General features: G+C 36.0%; 1 protein-coding gene across 1 annotated transcript in view; it reads right to left on the bottom strand.

The window, feature by feature from the left end:
• Positions 1-8784: 8784 nt before the first annotated feature.
• PDE3B (phosphodiesterase 3B) overlaps positions 8785-21739 on the bottom strand; it is an 82952-nt gene continuing 69997 nt past the window's right edge. Inside the window, exons 5-16 of the mRNA XM_082283590.1 lie at positions 21371-21477; positions 20993-21203; positions 20345-20418; positions 19725-19828; positions 18848-18982; positions 16605-16716; positions 15743-15856; positions 13913-14112; positions 12289-12492; positions 11891-12052; positions 10362-10611; positions 8785-10021 (exon numbers count right to left, since the gene is read on the bottom strand). Of these exons, the coding sequence (XP_082139716.1) occupies positions 9795-10021; positions 10362-10611; positions 11891-12052; positions 12289-12492; positions 13913-14112; positions 15743-15856; positions 16605-16716; positions 18848-18982; positions 19725-19828; positions 20345-20418; positions 20993-21203; positions 21371-21477 (1900 nt within the window). The 3' untranslated portion in view covers positions 8785-9794. The remainder of the gene's footprint in view (positions 10022-10361; positions 10612-11890; positions 12053-12288; positions 12493-13912; positions 14113-15742; positions 15857-16604; positions 16717-18847; positions 18983-19724; positions 19829-20344; positions 20419-20992; positions 21204-21370; positions 21478-21739) is intronic.

The raw sequence follows: 21739 nt of genomic DNA, 5'->3' as shown, positions 1-21739 counted from the left end.
TCCCAACCCTGTGCTCTTAGATCAGACAGCCAGAGTTATGTTAATACCCAGTCTTGCTTTCTGGGTTGCAAGAACTCTAGGCCATCCTTTGGTTAAAATGTGATTCAAACAGTGCCAATTGAAGTGGGGGGGAGATTAACAAACATCAAGAAGCAGTTCTTGCAGGCACCCATGCTCAAAATGCAGCTGACCAGCTATAATTCCCTTTTGCTGAGGTATTTTGAGATCTAACTCCTGGCTAGTCTTTAATCCATTTAATGAGAACCATATTGATTATACGTCGTTCTGGTTTCTAAATCAAAATGCCTTATAAAAGCCTCAGAATATCAATCCAAACTTTTACCATTATCTGCCAACTTATGGTCTCGTTTAAGCAATCAAATACATTTGACAAACTGTCTTTTCTATAAATCTGTATCAGTATTAGTCATATTTACATGTTTCATTCTCCATCAACTTTTTCATTTTTTTCCCTCTGACTTAGAATTATCCTAATGATCCAATTTAATAATTTGAAATATTGACATAATAGTAGTTTTTTCTAGTCCTCTGGAATTTCTCCACTGTATCAACATTGATCAGTAACGAACATCAGTAGCCAGCCAGATGTTCAGAATTTCCTGGTGGGATGTTCAGATATTTCCAGCTGAAATATCTAGGATAGATAGCAGCTGGCTGCTATTTAACGTTGTTTGGGGATTAAAGGTTGATATATTAACCAGTGTATCTTCTTAACACTGCTGCAGGAGCTGCAGTAGTACCACCAGAGTGTCTTAAATCCTCCTTTCCAAATCTCTATCCTTACCTTTAAGTTTTTAGGTTGTTTTTAGCCATGTCAGCATCCCCAAAGACTTAAAAGGGAGCACTACAAGCATGTCATATATGACACTGAATAAATGCTGAAGAAAAAGCTCACTCCTTACCACTTAATTTCCTGAGCTCCCAGCAGTTCTGGTGATACTGGTGAACACATCCTAAGTGTGAACCTAATGAGTGCAGGAACGTTCATTAATTAATTAATTCAGAAATTAACTATACAAAGGGAGATTTCATAAAAGTTCAAGAAACATTACTGCTTCTCTGAAAGCAAATGGTTTAATCTTACTGTGATATACTTTTATGTGTATCCAGAATGTGTTGTGAGAGAATAGCCTAGAGAATTTTACTAATGCTTTGGTTTTTTATTTTGTCAGTGCTTACTTGAAGAAATTCACCTAACTCAGACTATATAAAAGGATGTAGCTACATTTTTTTCCTTGAAAAATCTCTCATGTGCCAGATCTCAATTTCTCTTCAGAAAGGGATGATGACACAGAAAGAAGTAAAAAGGAGAACATTATAGCCAGTGATTATAATATAACATGTTTGATGTTATGTACACAGAAAAGTGTTTTAACTTGGAGCTAGTAACTATTTAGAGAACTTCTGTTAACTGTTCCAGTGCTAAAGCAGCCTGAGCTCACATAGCAAACAGGTCTTTTCTTGATTTAATGTGTTGTTCTGCTACACAGATTATTAATCTAATTAAAAGTCAGGCTGTCTGATTAGTGAAAATAATGACTAATCTGCATTTTTTTAGCCTGAATTGAGCTTAAGGGTTTGTGCAAGCACTAGAGAGTAGATGAGGCAGATTATGTTGTCATGAAGATAGCGAGTTCATGAGAAAAGTAGCAAGCTCAGAGAAAAAGACAGTAAAAAATAGCAAAATCCCTTTGAAAAATGAGTGAAAATTAGATTGTGTAAATTTTGTAGCAATGCATTGGATATGAAAACATAAGGATTTGGGATAAACAAGGGGGGGAAAAATCATAATGGTGAAGATACCAGATCAAAATCTGTCTTTGGTTGAGAGAGATAGACTGATGAAAAAAGGTAATGTGGCCAAGTTCAGAGGACTATTCAGTAGGAGGTTGAAAGAGGAACTCTGTACAAATTGCTCTGTGAAGGTGCAGACATGAGTTTCCAAACCAGCAAGTTTTCCCAGGTGTTTTTTTGGCACTGGGCCTGATAATTCAAACCCTCTGTCTAATCAAGATCAAATTAAACTATGGCTCTGGAAATCTCCTGCCTTATTCTGTCCTTTCATAACAATATAAATTGAGCATCAGCAGATTCTCCCAGTTCTAGATTATCCCTTCAGGCATTTTTGAAGACTGTCAACTCTCTCCATGTCATTAGAATTGAGCAGAGCCCACACTCGAGTGGTCATTCCTTCGGAAGGCTGCCAGGCTTCAGGAGACATTACATTTGTTACATTCTTCCGAATAAGTAACATTCCAAATAGATTAAACCCATTAAAATAATGGGAGCATATCAGGAATGTGCAATCTAATCCAATATCTTGCTATTACTGCAGCAGATGGCTGCTTGCCCAAAATTTTACATGTGATGTAGACCAGCCTATAGCAATATTCCAAAAAATAGAATAAACTTACAATTTATTCTGCTGCTGTTTTCAAGTCCTGACTTCCTTTTCTACACTCATGCCAAAAAAACTTAAAGGAAATATTTTTAATTTGTGTAAACTATGATTTATCAGAAGCATGAAAAAATTATTATGTATCAAAAAGCTTTTTACAGTACAGTTAATTTGCTTGGATGCTCATCCACATTAGGCCCATCAGCATCTAGACAACAGCATCCACCCATCCATGTCTCCTGGACACTTATACCCACACCAAAACAAGGGGGTAATGGATGCCTCATTGTTCAGGTCCCTCACTAATATAGGTAATACAGGTACAGTTTCATACCATTAAGGAATGAAAGTTAGGGAATAGAATCACTATGGATAAAACATCTGAAAGAATTCCGGCTTTTCTCAGGTAATTAAGTTTCCTTTCTCCACAGGCATCCCCGTTTAAGGGGTCAAAATGCCCTTTTGGTTCTCTTCAACTCCCACAATAAGCTCAATTTAAAATAATAATAATAATGCTGAACATGCACCACAGTGGAATTTTATAAGCCTAATTCTTCCAGGAAAAACATTGGTACTCACAGCCCCTCTTTAGCTGATATAGCTTAGGAAGTTAATTTAATCGCCTTTTTTTTGAAGCATAAAAATTGCTTTATAAAGCCACTTCAGGACATTTTCAGATCTTGTTCCATTTTATTTTACATTCTGTAAAGACACACCATTTCTCTCTCAAAGAATGTACAGCCTAAACTATACACACTATAGAGAGAAGTGCAACATACCTTAATATTGCATTTACTTCACCACAAATCGTAGGTATAATCTATAAAATATTCAAGCTCTTTGTGCCATAATGAATGTCATTATTATATAGAGACTGTAAGAATAATTCTTTGTTGATTGGAATAAAATTTAGTGCTAAGAGCTAAAATTTGTCTAAAAAATCCAACTCACTTAAACTAATTCTTTTGCTAAGTATATGAATTACATCATCTTCTAAGCATGCAGCACCTCCCAATGTCTTAAGTATGCACTTTCTTAACATCTAGAAAGGCCCACATAGCTTGACAAATATTTAAAATCTAATTAGCTTTAGCAAACTAACATTAGATAATCACATTTTTAAAAAATATTTGGCTTCTGATCTCCATTTATTCACAATCTGACAAGCAGACAGATTCTTATCTCTGCCTGAGCTTCAAATCTCGTCTATTCTTTCAAGAGGATTCTAGCTCTAAATAAAAAGACTCTCTCTGGTGGGAGAGGCCTTGTGGGTTAAACACATTTAAAATAAAAAGGTTTCAATATTTACTGAAATAAAGAAGTTGACACCTCCAGTTCCTGTTGTTTGAATTTTATTATTTCTATAATTGTGCACATTTTCTTCTTGGTATTAAGGCTTCCATATCAGACCTCTAATCCTAGTGTTTAAAAAAATAGGTTCATAGAGGATCTCAGTAAGTTATGCAGTTCACTCATCAGCTCCCCTAACAATTTTACTAAAAGCTGGTTTTCAGACTTCTTTTTTATTGTCAGAGACTTTCTTAATAGCCCAAGACAATCTATTTCAGTGACTCACAGCCCTCTCAATCCTTAGACAATCAGTCATGTTGAGCCTTGCAACCTAAAGGTGTTACTTCTTGTCCTAAACACTACAAACACTGAAGGCATTACTCTGATTACTCTTTGAAACAGGCTTGTAAGGTAACCTTAGAATGTCTCACTTGAGTCTCATTTTCTCCAGACTAGGAAAAAATCTCTTTGATTAATTTTGTCTTTCTCCTTCTCTTCAGGCCACGTCATCAGTCTCCACTGGTCTGTACTGGAACTCTGCAATCTGTCTAATGGACAGGTGTTTTTCCTGGGGTGTGGCATCTGAAATTAGAAATGGTATTTTGGTAATGACTTAGCTATGATGAATAGAAAAAAATTATTACAAACCCATTCTCAAAGACAAATAGAGGGGCTTACTTATTCACTTCTTTGTCTGAAAGAAAGCTTAGTTAATATGAGTCAGATAAACTGGCAATACTGCAGATTAATAAACTTTACTGGGATGAATGTCATGATAAAGAAAGGGGCATGCTAAACCCATTTGAATGACTATATATAGGAGCAAGTTTTCATATCTGACAGGCACAGGGGACAAAATCTGCACTCTGCTCCTCATGTGCAATAATTAATGTCAACCCCATCCTCTGGATTTTTGGTATGGTACCTGCATTTTAACCTAAGCATTACCTCTTGTTTTATATGCAATTAAAATGAAGATATTTTGATCTCATTCAAGGTGCAAAGGGCTCTGCTGACCTAGAGAGATGAGTCAGAAGTGACTCATCACCTGTTTTTTGGCAGGATGTTTAGAACATGGACAAATCACAAGGTGAATGCTAGGGATCATTTGAAACACCGTGGTCTCTCATCATTATTTAAAGGCTGGGTTTGTTTAAGATTACTTTTTTTTTTTTCTTCTGAAACCTCACAGATAAACCAGAATACAGAAGATTTCACCTCACTAGAAGATTTTTACTCTATGAGGTTCCACGGATGGCAACATTCTGTCAGGTGGCACAGCCACAACCTACCACAGACACCAGTTGCTACCACCTGTGATCTCTTGAAGTCCAGAAATAAAAAAATGACTTGGGGTGTGCAGATTTGAAAAAAAACCCTCCTGTCAAACATTTCTGGTTGTGTCGTGCCCTTTTAAAGGGTGTCTGTAGTGTCACATAGAACCAAGTGTGAATCACTTACATACCTCAAGCATTCATTATTCAGTATTCTGATGGTATCCTTAGATTTCATTTAAAGTCAGACTATTTCTGGACAGATGTTTCACCCTCAGAACCAAAGGAAAACAGCTTCTTCTTTACTGGAACCACTTTCTAGCTTAATGCTGTTATTAACAAAACAAGCAATTGGTAGTTACTCTACCTCTTTTTGGAGGATTTTACAGTATTGCAGATACCAGGAACGAGACTAATCAGAAGTACTATTTCAAGCTTAAGCCAGAAATGTCTTAGAGAAATAAGAGTAACAAATGGACAAAAAAATCATTGAGAGAGGTTCATGTATCTATTAGCTGGGTTCATAAAGTTGTGGGGACTGTACACTATGCCAGAAAGGTCTCTGCCAACTAGAAAGCCAAGTGCCATGCAATGTTTATCCTGTAGCAGCTTAGTCCATTAGCTTTCTTTCCTCTAAAAATGTGTTGCTCCTTCTCTCATTAAGCAGAGGACAAATACACAGACTGCTTACTGAAACTGCCCTATTAAACTAAGATCAGGTAGAGAGCAGTTAAAAATTGTGTTCTTTTGTCAGCTTCATCTCTGAGAATCCACAGTGTAATTTTTATAGCAAGTTTAAGTCTTACTTCAGAAGATATCAAAAGGAAAATTCCTCATTGGAAAAGTGAAAGCAATTCATTACCTCATTTGCCTTAACAGAGACATGAATGAAGCAGCACATTGTCCAGAGACACAATTCTGAAGAGAGCTGGAGGAAAAAAAGCAAAATAAATACTGTGTTGATCATACTTTTTGTACCTCATTTGAACAACTCTGTATATTTATTTTCTCTCATCTAATCTTTATTGGCCACAGAAGGATCAATTTCCTAAAACTTGTATGACAGCTTAAGTTGTCATAATTGCATCATTATTTCCATTACCATTTTCGTTTCATTTCTAAAAATCCAAGTATTCTGACTTGATAAAGACATACTGTTTCCATATTATTTTGAATACAAACTCTCCTGAGACAATCAACAGTGTCTCTCTTCTGAATATCTGTAGTATATTCGTGTCATCCTTACCTCTTCTTTCTGGTTCTCATCATCCAAGCTAATTCCATCCTTTCAGTCCAAAACATGTCTCTCAGGCTGGGATTCCTGCTCTCGCACTCACCAGAGTATGAGACACTTCCAGTTCTGCACATCTCAAGGTTTTTTAGACAAAAGAGGAAGTGCTGCCATGTGAATGTTGGTGCCACAGAGAATCACAGGATGGGTCAGGCTGGGAGGGACCACAGTGGTCATCTGGTCCAACCTCCTTGCTCCAGCAGGGTCATCCCAGTGCTCATGGCACAGGATTGTGTCCAGAGTGTCCTGGAATATCTCCAGCGAGGGAGAGGCCACACCCTCTATGGGCAATAACACACTCTGGATTACCTCAAATTCTGTCTATGCTTTCAGAGGATCCAGAAGCTCAGATTCAACTAAGTCTGCCCAGGAGCAGGCACCAAAGCTAAAACTTTGAGCTCTTGAATTCTGCTAACTCCTTTTGCTGATTCACCTGCCATAGGTTGTGGTCAAAGCTGGATGCAAATACAAAGAAATGGTTCTATGCACAGAGCAAATCAGGTCTTACAGAAACTTTGTTAGTCTGGACTTACCTGAAGCAATGCTATACCATTCCTTTCATTTTAAACCTTACACTCACCATTTTATTTTGTCATAGAGGAAGAACTCACAGGAAGAGGTTCCAAGCAATTCATTTTGACTGGTTTAGCACATCCTTCACATCCAGAGGACTCCAGAAGCACGGAGAGGATTTTGTCCTTACGGAAAGTTTGGTAGGTCTAATTCTGTAAGTATGGGTGCAAGTAATCCAACATACATTGTAAAAGAAGGCAATGAGAAGGTGGGAGACCCAAACCTGACAATATTATACATAAAAGTTGTATTCCTGCATGGCATAAACTTCAGTGTAGGCTAATTTGGTCCACTTGTGGAAAAGAAAATTTAAAAAGAGGTAGCTTTGCATTAGAAAGTCTTTTAAGTGTGCTCCTTTGTGTGGTTTCCAGCACTCCTCAGCATCCCCTGGTAGCTGTGAATTACTGAAGTGTGATCACAGATTTAAGAGTGATATGCCTTGTATGGGGATATGTTATTTTGGACAACAGCCCGACCAACATTCAGAGGACCCTCCACTACCATTTTTGAAAGATTTAAGACACGTTTGGTTACAGCCACATCCACTTCTGCAAACGTGCCCTGAACCAACCTTTGTTAACTATTTTCCATTCTTTTCCCTTTGCTCTTAGAGTAACAATTAGTCCCATACTGTGCACACATAAATAAGACACTTTAAAGTGGATTTTGAATACATTCATAATTAAATATCTTTGAAGCAAGCTGTTGTAACTTGGAAATATCTAATTGGAAATACATATTAGCATTATAGTTTATGAAACACTGAGGTTTGCTGCTTGTTACTGGATTTTAAAATTGCTTCAGTATTCCTAAAGAGTTTAAGGGAAACCTGAGATAAGAAAGTTGCTGGCAAAGATGTCACCACATATAAGTCCTGCCAATGCCCTAGTAAAAGACAAAATCTTAATTTTTACCTTGTTATACTTCTGCTATTTTTAAAATAATTTCAAAGGGAAACTAAAAATGGAAACTTGGCATGTAAAATAATAGAGCAGTAACTTTAGATAAACTAATTAGTATCATTTTTTTCCAACAAAGCAAAATGATATTAAACAACATTAAAATGATATTTTATGTACACAAACACTGTCTAAATACAAAATGCTGAGAATACAGCATACTGAAAGAAGCAGATTTTTTGTAGTCTTCATATTAACTGTTAGAAGAATATATGACTGAGGAAATGTAAAATACAGGTGTATGATCAGTAAGTGCCAGCTTCAATAGTGCAACATTTTATTAATGACAGAAATATCTGGTTTTAACACTGCTCATGTTATGTAAAAACTTCAGTGGTAGTAATAATGGCAGCAAAGGGGGATTTGGCACTGAAGATATAGCAAAAGCACACTTCAGTGGTCTTTTAAGTGCATCAACAAAAAGCTTATTAGTGAAAAATGCAAAAAAAACCCAAAACTTTCAGTTATTTAAACTGGCCAATGAAATAGCAGAATGAAAATCTGTGCAAAATAGTGTAATACAATTTACACAAGGTTATCTTTTTCTCCAAGTCAATTGATGTAAACACAAATATGCTGAGATACATTTAGAAATAGCACACGTGCATTTGGGTTTTATTAAGTTCAACTACACAGCATATAAAGGTTTAGTAATAAAAGGAACACTTTTAAAACTAGGCTTATTTGTGGCTTGCTTGCTTGTTTACTTGTAGCCTAATTTATGAATTTTTTGTTTGTTTGTTTACAAATTAGACCTTCAATGGTAGTGTTCCTAAAAATACATTGGTGTGGAATGTCTAAGTTTGTTATTTTAAAACTCAGCAATCGAAAATGTAGTACAGTGCAGTGATTTCCATCACCTTACATGAAGTTTCCATGTTCTGGTTTCCATGTGTGTATTTTGGTATGCACATCAAACGTGAAGGCAATAAAAGCTGTGTCTGTGATGAAAGAAAAAGCGTGGGGCAAATTAAAATAGCCATTTTGAAACAGTAGTTTATGTCTTTAAAAAAAAAATCTTTAATTCTCCTACAGCTTTACATACAAAGAATAAATGAGATACGATCTTATTTCCTTAAAATTTAATATGGGAAATGGGTGCAAGATAAAAATCTATGATGTGGTTGACTTGTTTTAAATGTGAACCTGAGTAAGGGCAGGAAATAAACATGACTTATGACTAAAAGAATAAAATTCCTTCATAATTTAAGTAGCTGAACAGGTTTTTAATGTTCTACCACAAAACAGCAAGGCAACAGATGCTAATGGCCTTGTATTCAATGAATTATCATGAACATCCACTGCAAACCTGAATATTTTCTGCAAAAATAAAACATCAGATTATGCACAATAATAAAAAGCATCAGAAATAGATGCACCTGGATTTTCTTCCTTTTTTTTTTTTTTTTTAAACCACAAATATCAGAATTCAGCATTTATGTCACAGTCCTTGAACAGTTGCTCTGAGATGACTACATTAAGCACACTACTGCACTAAGTAGACACCCCACAACAGGCTTGCACTGCAGCAGTAACATAGTTTTCATGTAGGCACAGACTTTTTTCTCATTCATGTTCAAAAACAACATGAAATAAGCAACTCAAGACAATATTAGGATTCATCCCGCGGTTCCTTGTTAGCGAAAAGTTCTTGCCACTTTGGTAATCGAAGTCACTGAATGTTTTTAAAAACTGCAGGTACCTCAAGGAAAAGAAGAGTTCCATATTCAGCAAGGCAGCATTATATCAGGATATTTTATACCAACTAAGGCATAAAGAACTTTGCATCAGGGTGTACAATACTCAATCTCTGAATAAAGTTTCATATTCTGTGTGGCGAAAGTGCATAGGAGTGGGATTCCACCAGAGTAGAAAGAATCCTCTCACAGTATTAAGGCCTTTCGATTTTGTGTGAGCTGTGTCAGGCTGAAGTCAGCACAGTGGAAAAAAAATAGGCTGTCATCACACTGAACACCACTGGAGCTCCCTTAGCATGTCTTGTCTTCTCCTAGTTGTCGTTCATCATCTTCATCAGCTTCCTCAATAACCTGAATGTCATCTGCTTGAGGTAAAGATGAGATTTCAGTCAGCAGTTTGGCTCCTTCTGTTTTATTTTTTTCTTCCTCTTCGATCACTTTCTTCCATATTTTGTGATTTTCACTGAGGTGGTGTATTAGCTGGCAAAATATTCGTCTACCTTTTTTTCTTTGAGCTTCTGTAAAATTATAAGCATATTGGATTGTTTGACATTCCAAGTAATTGTACTTCGCACATACAAAACCAATGACAGATTGCAAGACAGACATAAATTTGAGCAAGGCATATGGATGATTATTCTGAATATTTAAATAGTGGCATGGCAAAGGATATCACCAAGTTTCTGTTTCAAACTTCAAGTCTCCTGGTAGCACCAAAATTTTTATTGAAAGAGGAAAATTTATGAAGCAGCATAACAGCAAAATCTACAAGATCTGTACAGCACAATTTTAACTGTCATCTCTATGTCTGAAGCTACTGAATGAGAACTACACACCAACTGAAATGCAGAAACTTACTTAAAATAAGATCATCTTCCATTTCTTCATCATCACTCTCTAACTGTGCACCATCGTCATCCTCAGTGCTTTCTGCATCCTCCTCCTCTTCATCAACCCACTGCCCTGGAAGCAATCCAGCTGCATTGTAGGAATTACAAAGGGGGCCAACTATGTGAGTGATGAAAGATTCCTGCAGTTTTGCCAGCTGGGGAGAAGAACGATCCATGAAGGGGCTTATTGGTAATCCAAGACTTGCTTCTTCATCACCCTGAAAGAGAAACGAAAAAGCTTATCAGAAGTTCTCACAAAATTAACTTTAAATTTTTATTTTAAAAATTGCCATTAATGAACCAAGTAACCTACAACTTCCTCATGAGGGGAAGCGTAGAGTCAGGCACTGATCTCTTCTCTCCAATGAGAAGTGACAGGACACAAGGGAACAGCCTGAAGTTGGGTTAGGAGAAGTTTAGATTGGATATTAGGAAAAGGTTCTTCACCCAGAGGGTGGTTGGGCACTGAACAGGCTCCCCAGGGCTCTGGCCACAGCATTCAGCCTGACAGAGCTCAAGAAGCATTTGGACAGTGCTCTCAGGCTCATGGTGTGATTTTTGGGGTGTCCTGGGCAGGGCCAGGAGTTAGACATCAATGATTCTTGTGGTCCCTCTGTGATTCCACGAACCATCACAGGGATTGTATCTTTTTACTGGCAACAATAATAGTATGGACTAAGTGAATGTAAATGTAATTAGGCCAGTTTAAAATAAAGACACATTATGGCTCGGACTTGCACAGTCCACAATCCTCCCTTCAGCTTATGCCTGGATGGAGAACTAGCTCTACTGGAGCTGCTATTCCTCTGCCTTCACAGGATGGCTTCAGAGGAGGCAGAGACTCGACTTCAATTGCTGAGCTGGTGGACAGAGAAAATGGCAGAGTGATCAGCCACAGCAAGGCACTCTGGTAATGGCATCCCCTGCAAGGCCACAGACGAATGACATGAACTATAACATCCAGAGTAAAGTGGTTTGGTTTGGGTTTTTTTCCCATTTTTTAAACTGGAGAAGAAAAACACTGAACAGTTGCTCACAGAAAAATCTGATCTCTAATTACTTATCTCAGCATTTCCATGGACTTGATAGTTTTAGAGCTGAACATACATTTCCAGGCTTGGGGATTTTGCACATATTCTTTGACCTGGAAACATATCTGTGAACTTACCTTCCAAAAGTAAAAGAAGTTATTTTGGTTTATCAGCATCGTCCTAAGGAAAGAAGCCCTTCCCCTCAAAAATCCCCTAATATATGAAAAATGGAAAATATTGGCTAGGAGCTTGTTTTCTGGACACAATTAGTACAAACTAAAAGATCATGCTAGTAAGCTAGCTATGAAAATATATTTCAGTATTCAGAATGAGAAGATGGAAATATCTTACCTGAAGATTTAAAACAAGGAATAAAGCTTAATTTAGTTAAACCACTGGTAAAACAAAGAATCAATCATCTGCCCATCATTAAAACAGAAGAGAAAATTGCTCTCTCCATACCCACCTGTTCATAAAATTCATTGACAATGCCTTCAGTCCATTTCAGATGTAGCTCTCTGACTTTGGCAGGGCCATTAATATCAGCCAGTTTGATGCATATTTGACAGGCCAGCAGGCGATCGTTTTCATTGCTCCATTCTATGCCGTTACTGTTGATGTCATTCACCTGGCATAGGCACAAACATCAAGTTAAAACTGTTCATCTGTGGGTTTATTAGGCAATCTACAAACCATCTACAGCTGGTTTGTACAAAGAAAATACTTTATTTGCTTTTTTAATAACTTAAATTTAAATAATATAAAACTTTAAATGCAAGTAATTAAAACTAACAGCTACTGAGAAGCAGTGATAACATCGGTATATCAAGACCAGATCAGTGCAGACACTAAAGTGGAACAAACCTTGGCATTAAATTCTGCAAGGAAATCAAAATGCTTCTTGAGGTCTGTGGCAAGGATTGCTTCAATCACTAAGAAACGAAAACGCTTGAATTCCACGTGATCGAGGTTCAATAAAAAGTTGTATTCTGGTTGTGATAAGAAAAGATTCCAGGCAGATGCAGCATGGTGATTTTCTAAGACTGATCTGTCATTGTAGAGAACAGCCTACAGATAAAAAAAAAAAAAACAGAGTATCATAAATTACACAGGAAAATTTTAAAGTTATAATTAAATATTCTGAGGTTTCAGGGCTAGTCAGGAACTACATTAGGCAAAAAAGAAAAAATAGAAATTATATTTTGCCTTCTAGTTTTTGGGTTAAAGCGACACGAAAATGACAGATGAGGGGGAAAAAAAAACCCCAAACTTAAAAATTAGCAAAGTTCGTTGATTCTTTAAAAGTCCTTAACAATGTCCTAGTGACATCTACATTCAGACTGTAGGCACACATACACAAACCACTTAAGACTTTGCACAGTGTATGTGTGGAGCAGTGTGTGTTTTATGTCAAACAGTGATGAAAAAAAAACCAAGAAAAAGAAATCTATGTATATGCTTTTAATTCCTCTTAATTGTGTTGGAAAAACAAAAGCAAACAAACAAAAAAAAAAAAAAAAAAAAAAAAAAAAAAAAAACACCACAAACCAAACCATTTAAAAACAAACAGAAAATCCCCCATCTAACAAAAACAAAGAAACAAATAAAAAAATAACAAACAAAAAAACCCCACCACAAAAAGAACTCCAAAACATACAAAACATATAAGAGCTGTCATTACTGGGAAATGGTGCAAAGTATCACTAGTTTTCAAAGTGCTATGTTTAATGCTGATGCATAAAGCCAACTAAAATATAAAAACAGCAGCAGATTTTACTCACAGCTTCCATGTTTATATAAAACACTCTATAAAATAATTAATCCTGTATAGATTAAACAGAACCTGGAAGAAACCTTCATTTTGTCCATGCTTTTTGCAGTTTTTCAAAGAATGCTTATATTTTTGAAACTTGGTGATGGGTGTCTGTGTTGTTTGCTTTTCTGCTTCCTTGCATGCTATTTTCAGCAGAAATACATACCTGCCTACATCCTAAACTCTCTTTGTAAAAAGGAGCTGCTGAAAACTGATTGGAAAGTTCCCTTTCTAAGTTTTTATCTCCTAACAAGCAGTTCCAGTTTCTGATCTATTGTTGTTATTGGTGTTGTAATTATTATTTAAGTTTCCTGTCCGTACCTTACTAAAAGAGATCCAAAGAGCCATCATAGTTGCTTAGACAGACCTAGGGCCAGCTCTCTATGAAATAATCCTTTACACTGTCCTGCACTGGTTTAGGTTGTTTTTTTCATTTTTGCAAGTTGAAAGCTGTTTCTACATGCATACACAGCCAATACATACAAAACACACCAGAATTTAACAGGGTAGAAAAATAACAATATTACACATGTACAGTACACATTAATTTCCCCATTTCGTAAATCGGGCCTTAAACACTTAAATCCTAAATAACTTCTTTAGGGATATAGAATAGAAAAAATTTCTTTGTACTGATTTTCAAACAAATAATTTTCTGCTTAAAGAGGTTCTTACCTGAGGTGCATTTGTGGCCACTAGAAAAGCATTTGTACGTCCAGGATGGTCATAGTCGTGCATGGCAGCTGCTACATACAAAGCCATCAATTCCAAAGCAGGAATGTTTGATGCCAGACAGCCATAACTGTCATCAACAATAGGACAGCTTTTTGAAGAAGTGTAGCTGACTTGAACAGGGGCAATACCACTGGCTTCATCTAAAAAAAAAATCAAAGTACAAAAAATAGAAGATTTTTTAGAATGGTATTTCATTCATATTTGTAATACATTATGAATGATGCAGCCAGACACTGTTGTAAACATGGTATTTTTATCCTTGCTGTCATGAAGCTGAATAATTGGCAGAGACTTATATTTTGAAAAAGTCAAATTTATAGATAAATTAACAAATTCGAAGAAAAGCTGAAATGCCATTGGGTTGCAAATTTGTAGCACTAACAGAACATTCTACTGTTTGTCTCCAACCTCAATTAGTCCAAGAAAAGAACAATCAGCACCTTCCTTAGTATTTCCATAATTTTCCCATTTCTTGTACTTGCAAACCTACAGGAAAACCTTGGCAAGGGCAGTGGAAACTACCACAAAAGGAACTAACTGCATTAAGTTAGAAGTATTTGCATGATAAGATTCACAGTTTTATTCTTCTCTTTCTTTTTTCTTTTTCTAGTGACAAAGCCACTACTTAAAGAAAAATAAAAAGGAATAGCACTAATTTCATCAGTGCATAATAGAAGAGGAACTCCTTTTCCTTCATAAAATAAGCAAGGATTGAAATCCTGAAACTACTTACACTGGAAGAGTTTCCAAGCAATAAGATTATAATTTCTTATTTTAATTTTGCTCTTTTTTGTAGAAGGGAACAAAATTATTTTTATCACTTTTCTCCAGTTAAGTCTCCAGTCCCAATCCATTTAACACTTGGAGAAAGAAAAGGCAATAGGGTGCAATCTGTAGATATGGACAAACTTGGAAAAAATGAGAAAATTCCAGCCTTTTAAAAGCCACACAACTCATGTCTTGTCTTTTTCTACTACACATACAAAGCACAGTTCTTGAAGAGAGTTTGATTTCCTCTCTTCATTTTTCCAAAATACAAACCATTTAGCATCAAAGTCTATGTTTACAATTTTTTTTTTCTTTCTTTTTTTTTTATCCTTCACTTACAGGAAAGATTTTGGTAAAAATTACAAATTCTTAATTAAAAAGTTAGTTCTATGAAGTCATAGACAACACAAAAGCAAGCTTCATTGGAAGTAATGGCACACAAAATTTGAATTTGGAGTCTGTATTACTCTTTCAGGGATGCTCTTACACAGTTATTGGTAGGGTGGTCACTTCCCTGCCTGAAAGTCTGCATGTGACACCTAATAGAAAATTCTAAAGTATTAATTTTTATACTAAAGCCATTAAGGAGAACTTCAATTACGTTAAATACTTTGGTATTTTTTCTTTGGTCTGTTTAACTTTCCAAAAAATTAAGAAATATTAGTCTAACGTATTTCAAATGCTAAAAATACCCCTGACTATGGCAGGAAACAGAGATTTCATTCAGCATAGAAAATTTATTAAGTGAACCAGTTTTCTTGGCTAACAAACTAACCATTACTCATCTAATAATTTTTCTAAAAGTCAATTGCATGATATTTCTGAACGGTGTGTGCTTTGTAATTTTTTTCTACTGCCTTATATTAAAGCACAAAAAAAAAAAAAAAAAAAGTGAGTCATAAGAATAATTAGATCTTTTCTTCCAGAATAATTTGGTTTACCTGCTGTAGTTTCATTAAAACATTCTTCAGCAAAACAAAATTAACTGATGTGAATGCATACCTATATCAGTCTCCATTATATGCTCATTACGGATTTGCTGAAATCCAGGAATGGGCCGTGTTGTCAGATACCACACTGCATGGAGAACATCCGTGGCATGGATACGATTGTGGTCTGAAAATCAGCAAGATACAATGAAGAAATGTTATCTGAAATGCCATCAAAAAGAACAACAACAACAACAACAACAAAACAAAACAAAACAAGTACAAAATGTATTATGCGATTAAATTGATTAAATACAAAAGGAAAAATTGTATTTAAGCTGTTAGTGGAGGATATATGTGTCACTGAACACTTTTAAGAGGGAAGTTAGATAGACATCAAGCATTCAAGTCTATGCACACTTCATCCTACCTGGGCCTCAGGAAGGGATTAAATGTCCTTTTAAATCAACCATGGGGAGAAGCAAGCACGGCTTGCAATCTAACACCTACGAGCACCTGGGCTGGGGAAACATCTGTGGAGTGGGGAAGTGTGTTTCTTGCTTTGTTTCCCAATAAATTTGGCTGCTCTACACAGCAAGATGAACGACTACCATCAAAATTCTCTATTTGCTTCTCATTTTATTAAGGACCTAAGCCAAATTTCTGTTAAGTCAGCAAATATTCTCCAAGTGACTTCAGTATGTTTGATTCAACCACTAATTCAAATTCTTTAAGATTATCTTCAAACTACAAATTAACAAATTCGGTTTTAGAGTCCACCCACTTTGTCCTACAATTCATTAGAGCAGTTCCAAGTTCTGTCAAGTGTATTCATTAAAAACACACTAAGCTCAGACACTGCCTACCAATACAAATGCACACACTGGAGGAGACACACTGATATAAAATTCCACGTGCAGCCAGGGAGTACTTACAGGGAATATCCCGGTAGCCGTTTTCTAGCGCGCAGAAGTAATTCATGAACTCTTGAGTGGGGATTTTGAAAATTTCAAACAAGCCAGTGTCTCGAAACAAGCTATAAGTTACCTAAAGAAAGATTAATATTAATTGAATTCTGAAAGGTATACCAATGCATGTTCAGCTTTTTCAACTTTGAGAATGTTCTTGTTTTTAAAATTTTACATGCTAACAGACTTTGAAATTACTGAAATTCCACTAAAGATTATCAGAATGCTATTGTCATAGAGATATATTTAATAAATTTTTAGCGCAAAAATGTGTATTTTTATGATCCTCTCAACAATAAAAAGCTTTTATTTCCTTACTGATAAATTCTATGCACAACTGATTATTTTTAATAATATTGCCAAAATTTTTTCGTAAGGCTAAGTAAGTCCTGCTTTATTCCATTAGGGACCTAAAAAGAAGAAATTTACATTCTGACTTATTATTCAAAACTTCGAATTACTTAATTATACCAGCAGAGTCATTAACAATAAAACAAAGAGAAACAAACAGCACCAGCCCCTCAACACTGTGGTTATTTTTGAGATTTTGACAAAGAGATCCTAGTTCTTGTGTTTATTATGACTTGAGTGTTTTTAACAAAACTAGCTGGTAAATGAAGAAGAATTTCAAAAAGGTACTCAGAATATCCAATTATGTATATGAAGCATATGTTACAGTTTACATGGAGAACTTAGTGTACTTCAAAGCCTAATCCCACCCCCCCCAAGGCTAAAAATATTTTTTGAAACAAGTCACTGCTACTCATTTTTATAACTTTTTTCCTAGATATAGGAGAGGAACAAGAAGTTCTGAAATGTGAGAGGTGCTCACAGGAGCAGGAGCAGCAAAAGAAGGAGACATCACTCCTTGCACCGGGCCCAACCTTTCCCTTTTCACATACCCAGTCTGAGAATCTTACAACTGATGAGGGTAAAATGCACTTTTTAATTGGCTGCTAAATAAGAAATGAATCAGGTGCTTAGAGCACAACAGGCAGAAGCTCTGGGGTGGGAGGAGGAGAAGTAACAACACACACACAATCTCAGGAAGAACTAGTACAGAAAACCTGGTAGAGGTAAGGCCTGTACACCAAAGTACATAGAGGTGTGAACTCTGCCCTAGAGTTCCTCTGCACACAAATGGAATGCAAGCCCGTGTGGATCACTGAGTATCCTGCACTAAAAAAACCACTCAAAAGTGGTTTGGGGCATTCTAGTCTGTACATTAACACTTGTCACTAACTTGGGTGACAAAAGACCCGAAAACATTTGATCAACAAAGACTAATTGAATATTAAAAAAAAAACAAACCAAAACCACCAAAGTACTGTGTAATATGAAAGAAAAGATGGTGTCTAATGACAAGAATTAAGTTATTCCCATTGGTGTTTCCTGACTTCAGTCCAGGGGCAGGCCTGTGATTCCAACTGCATCAGAGTGCTTCCAACTTGTTTCCTTCCCTCCAGCTGATTGTTCCTAACACTGACCTTGAACAAAAGTGACGTGTTCTGTTCCAGAGTGGAAAACTAAGATACTGGAAATAAAACTATTTAATGGTCAGATCAGAAGCTCCACGATTGCTAAATCCACCCTAAGGAAGGAGACAGAAGCTTCCAGATGACCTTGATGAATGGGAGAAGCTGGGGAAGAGCAAACAGAATTCTATTCTTGCACCTGCCAGCAGGTTTGGCTTCAGCAAAATGAAACTGCATGGAAGAGCTTAGTAGTAGTCAGAAAGAGATAAAAGGGATACTACGTGCAGAAAGCAGCATGGAAAAAACATCCCACTGTTTGTAGGATCAAGAGGCAAAAGACTGCCTAAAAGATCACTTCTCTTCCCTCACGGGGGTAGCGCTGGCAGAAATATTTTACTGAAATAAAGAAAAGAGAAATGGTTGATAAACAGAGTAGTAATTCTGAAAGCAGGAGGTAATTTTGCACAGGCAATGGCATATTGTGATAAAACCCAGTCAGTGTGAGTCTAACCTATGTACATTGAGAATAAAATTCAGAAAAACTGGAGCATGTTCTCTATAGATAAACCATTTTTTATGGTTTACAATGACATGGAGTACATGAGAAGTCATATTTCTGCTTTTCAAGATAGCATTCACATATATGTGCACTGCAAAACTTCTTCATGGTTTAAATAAAATACAGAAGCATGACACCTTTACATACCCTCCCTCATATAATAAAAGATAACAAACCTGGCTAAGGATCCTTCCAGACTGATCTCCCATTTCTTTTACAAGGTCAAAAATTTGGAAATTCCAATTGTTCATCTTCTCCATTAGTGAATCATGGTCTAATAACATTGTTTCTAATGAAGAGCTCTGTTCCACCTGTATGAGATTAAGATACTTTATCATCTCTAAAATAACAAGGAAAACTAATTTATCAGTTGTGTTGGCAAAAAAAAAAAGCCTTGAAAATGATAAATCATTTGCGAATTTATTGAATGGTGCTACAATTACGGCTATGAGAAAATCATAAATCAATATCACAAATAGCACAGTTAAAGGCTTGACTTCTCCTGTTTTGGGCAGCAAATTCCAGGGCTTTCTGAGATGGCGCTAAATTTTCCTTCTTATTTGTTTTTAAGCAAGATGAGTTAAAACAAAGCCAAAATATGCATAGGCTAACCCAGGATTTACTGAACTTTAAGATTTTGTTAATTGGACGAGCTTTAAAAACACCTGATTTATAAACCCAAAATGTTAATAGCACTGTATTGAGCATTCCTTTGTAAGTCTCACTGGAACTGCTGCATCTTTCATAAACTTCCAAAGGAAAATACCAGCCAACCAGTGTTTGAGCATACCCCCCCAACATTAAATCTACACGAATCAATACTGATCAACAAAATCAATACAATCACAACCTTTCCTATCATTTGCTAGGGACATTTATGCAAGATAGAAATAAACAGTTGTTAAAGGAAAATTTGAACTCCCATGCACCACCACCCTTTGGAAATTACTATTTTAGCAATGCAAGGGCCTCTTCACAGCAAGTTAGGAATTACAAAGAAATACTGAATTGAGAAAAGTTACTGCAAGTGGGTTTTTGCAATTACGTGCTTACAAGCAGTTTATTTTGTGTTTGATCAATCATTTCCTTCTTTCCATCTTTCCTCTCCTCCAAATGGTGGAAAGATTCTTTTGAAGCATTAGCACTTGCAATTTCACCTTAAAGAAAGCACATACAGAAATACTATATCAATAATTTATTTGTAAATTACTACTGTCTAATAATTTTTGGACTGATCATACAGATTTGTCACAGAAATAAAAGTAATAGCTTGTTTCTAAACCATTTAATTTAAGAAATATGCAAAAAGAGTTGTAAAGGACAAAATTTATTAGACAAAACCTATTTGAACATTAAGAAAAGCTAAAAGCATTGCTTTTATTTGCAAAAATTGGTTCAGTGATCAGTTTAGCTTAGTTGGTAGAGCACTTGTTTGATATATGGAGTACAGATCTATAAAGGTATTAGTGGAAGCCTGTTTTAAAATCCTTACTATGGAGCAGGCAATATTTTGTATTATTTTGATTATTCTAAAACACAAAACAAAGTCAAATACACACATAGGTTAAAATATAGGAAAAAATTTATGTAGAAATAATAAAATTTTAATTTAACTGGCTTTCAAAAAAAAGCAGCAAGTTGATATCAAGTATTTGTCTATTTCGAAATCCCACCTGATTTTCTGTCTCTGTATTCTGCAAATTCTGGTTCTGGTATTGGAACAGGCTTGAGTATCTGACGTCCACAGCTTACAGAATACATGAAAAATATTTACAACATTCAGTAACTTTCTTCTTTTGCTACTGCTGTCTTCTACTGAAAAATATCTGCAGATTACTTTTTTAAAAAAAGGCTTGTGAAGATTTCTTCAACAACTGACCTTAGTGTTTTCTCTTAAATTTGGCACACATAGATTTAGTCTGTCCTTGGATAACAATCAACCATCACCTCCCCCAGACTTAGATCTCTGAATTAATAAAGTAGAGCTCATAACTAAGAGGGTATTCAGAAACACAGACTTCAATTCCCAAGTAAGAAACCCTCCTTTTCTAAAATTCCATAGAATATTGTTCCTCTACAAAACAGCTGCTGAGAAGGATGGGCCATGGCAAAGCAGTGACATACATTCAGCATTCTTTATTCTCCCCTGGATAACAGTTACAGATTATTTTGAGATCTTATGCCCTTTTTCAATCCTAGTAGGTGCACAGGTCTTGCTTTATTTTTTTGCTTTTTTTTTTTTTTTTTTTTTGCTTTTCATTTCAATTGCATTCCTTTCAACAGATATGAAGTGACTGAAACTATAACAGAGTTTACAGTACCTGCTGCACATGTAACCTACAGGTGTTTTAACTGGCTGCTGAAAATCTGGAGAGCTAGATGTGTGTCCTGGAGCCTTGTGTATATTAATGCTTGGTTTTGTGAGGAAATCAGCAGTGTCAGGGAACTCGACAGGTGACCAGTTGCTGAAAGCCCCACTGGAGACAGATCCGTGACTCGGTGACCCCACGGGACTCAGGCCGGGAGAAGCACCTTCCAAAACAAACATTGCATGGGGTTCAGATGACAGTGAAGTTGTTGCTGTTTACCAAGACTGGATTTAAACAACAAGGGACATACTAATGTTATTTTAGTGCTGTGTTTTGATGAAAAACCCCTTGATGTACCATCTTGTTACTGTACAAATTGTGTGGTCTTACCTGCTCGTCTGGGACCCACGTGATGGGTCAGTGTCACAGAGGATGATCTTTGCTTTGGTATTGTCAGCAAGTTTGCACCAAAAGACCCATTTGAGTGAGATCCTTGGCTGAAAAGGAAAAAAAAAACAGTAAGAATTTTTTTTATGTCTTTCCTAGTATTTCTTCCATTTTTATTAAATGAAATCCTTTTAAAATAGGTATACTGCCCTGTGACATGTCCACCACCATTCAAGAAAGAGAGAATACTACAAAGCAGGCAAATTCAAGACCAGCTAGAAAATATGTCAATCACATGAAATAAAAACTGCTGTGTACTGACTGAAAGCAACAAAAAACTTTACACAGTCCTAAAATGACACAATAAATATA

This window comes from Coloeus monedula (assembly GCF_965178545.1).
Source record: "Coloeus monedula genome assembly, chromosome: 6".
Taxonomy (NCBI): Eukaryota; Metazoa; Chordata; class Aves; order Passeriformes; family Corvidae; genus Coloeus; species Coloeus monedula.
This window is presented reverse-complemented; position numbering and strand designations above follow the sequence as displayed.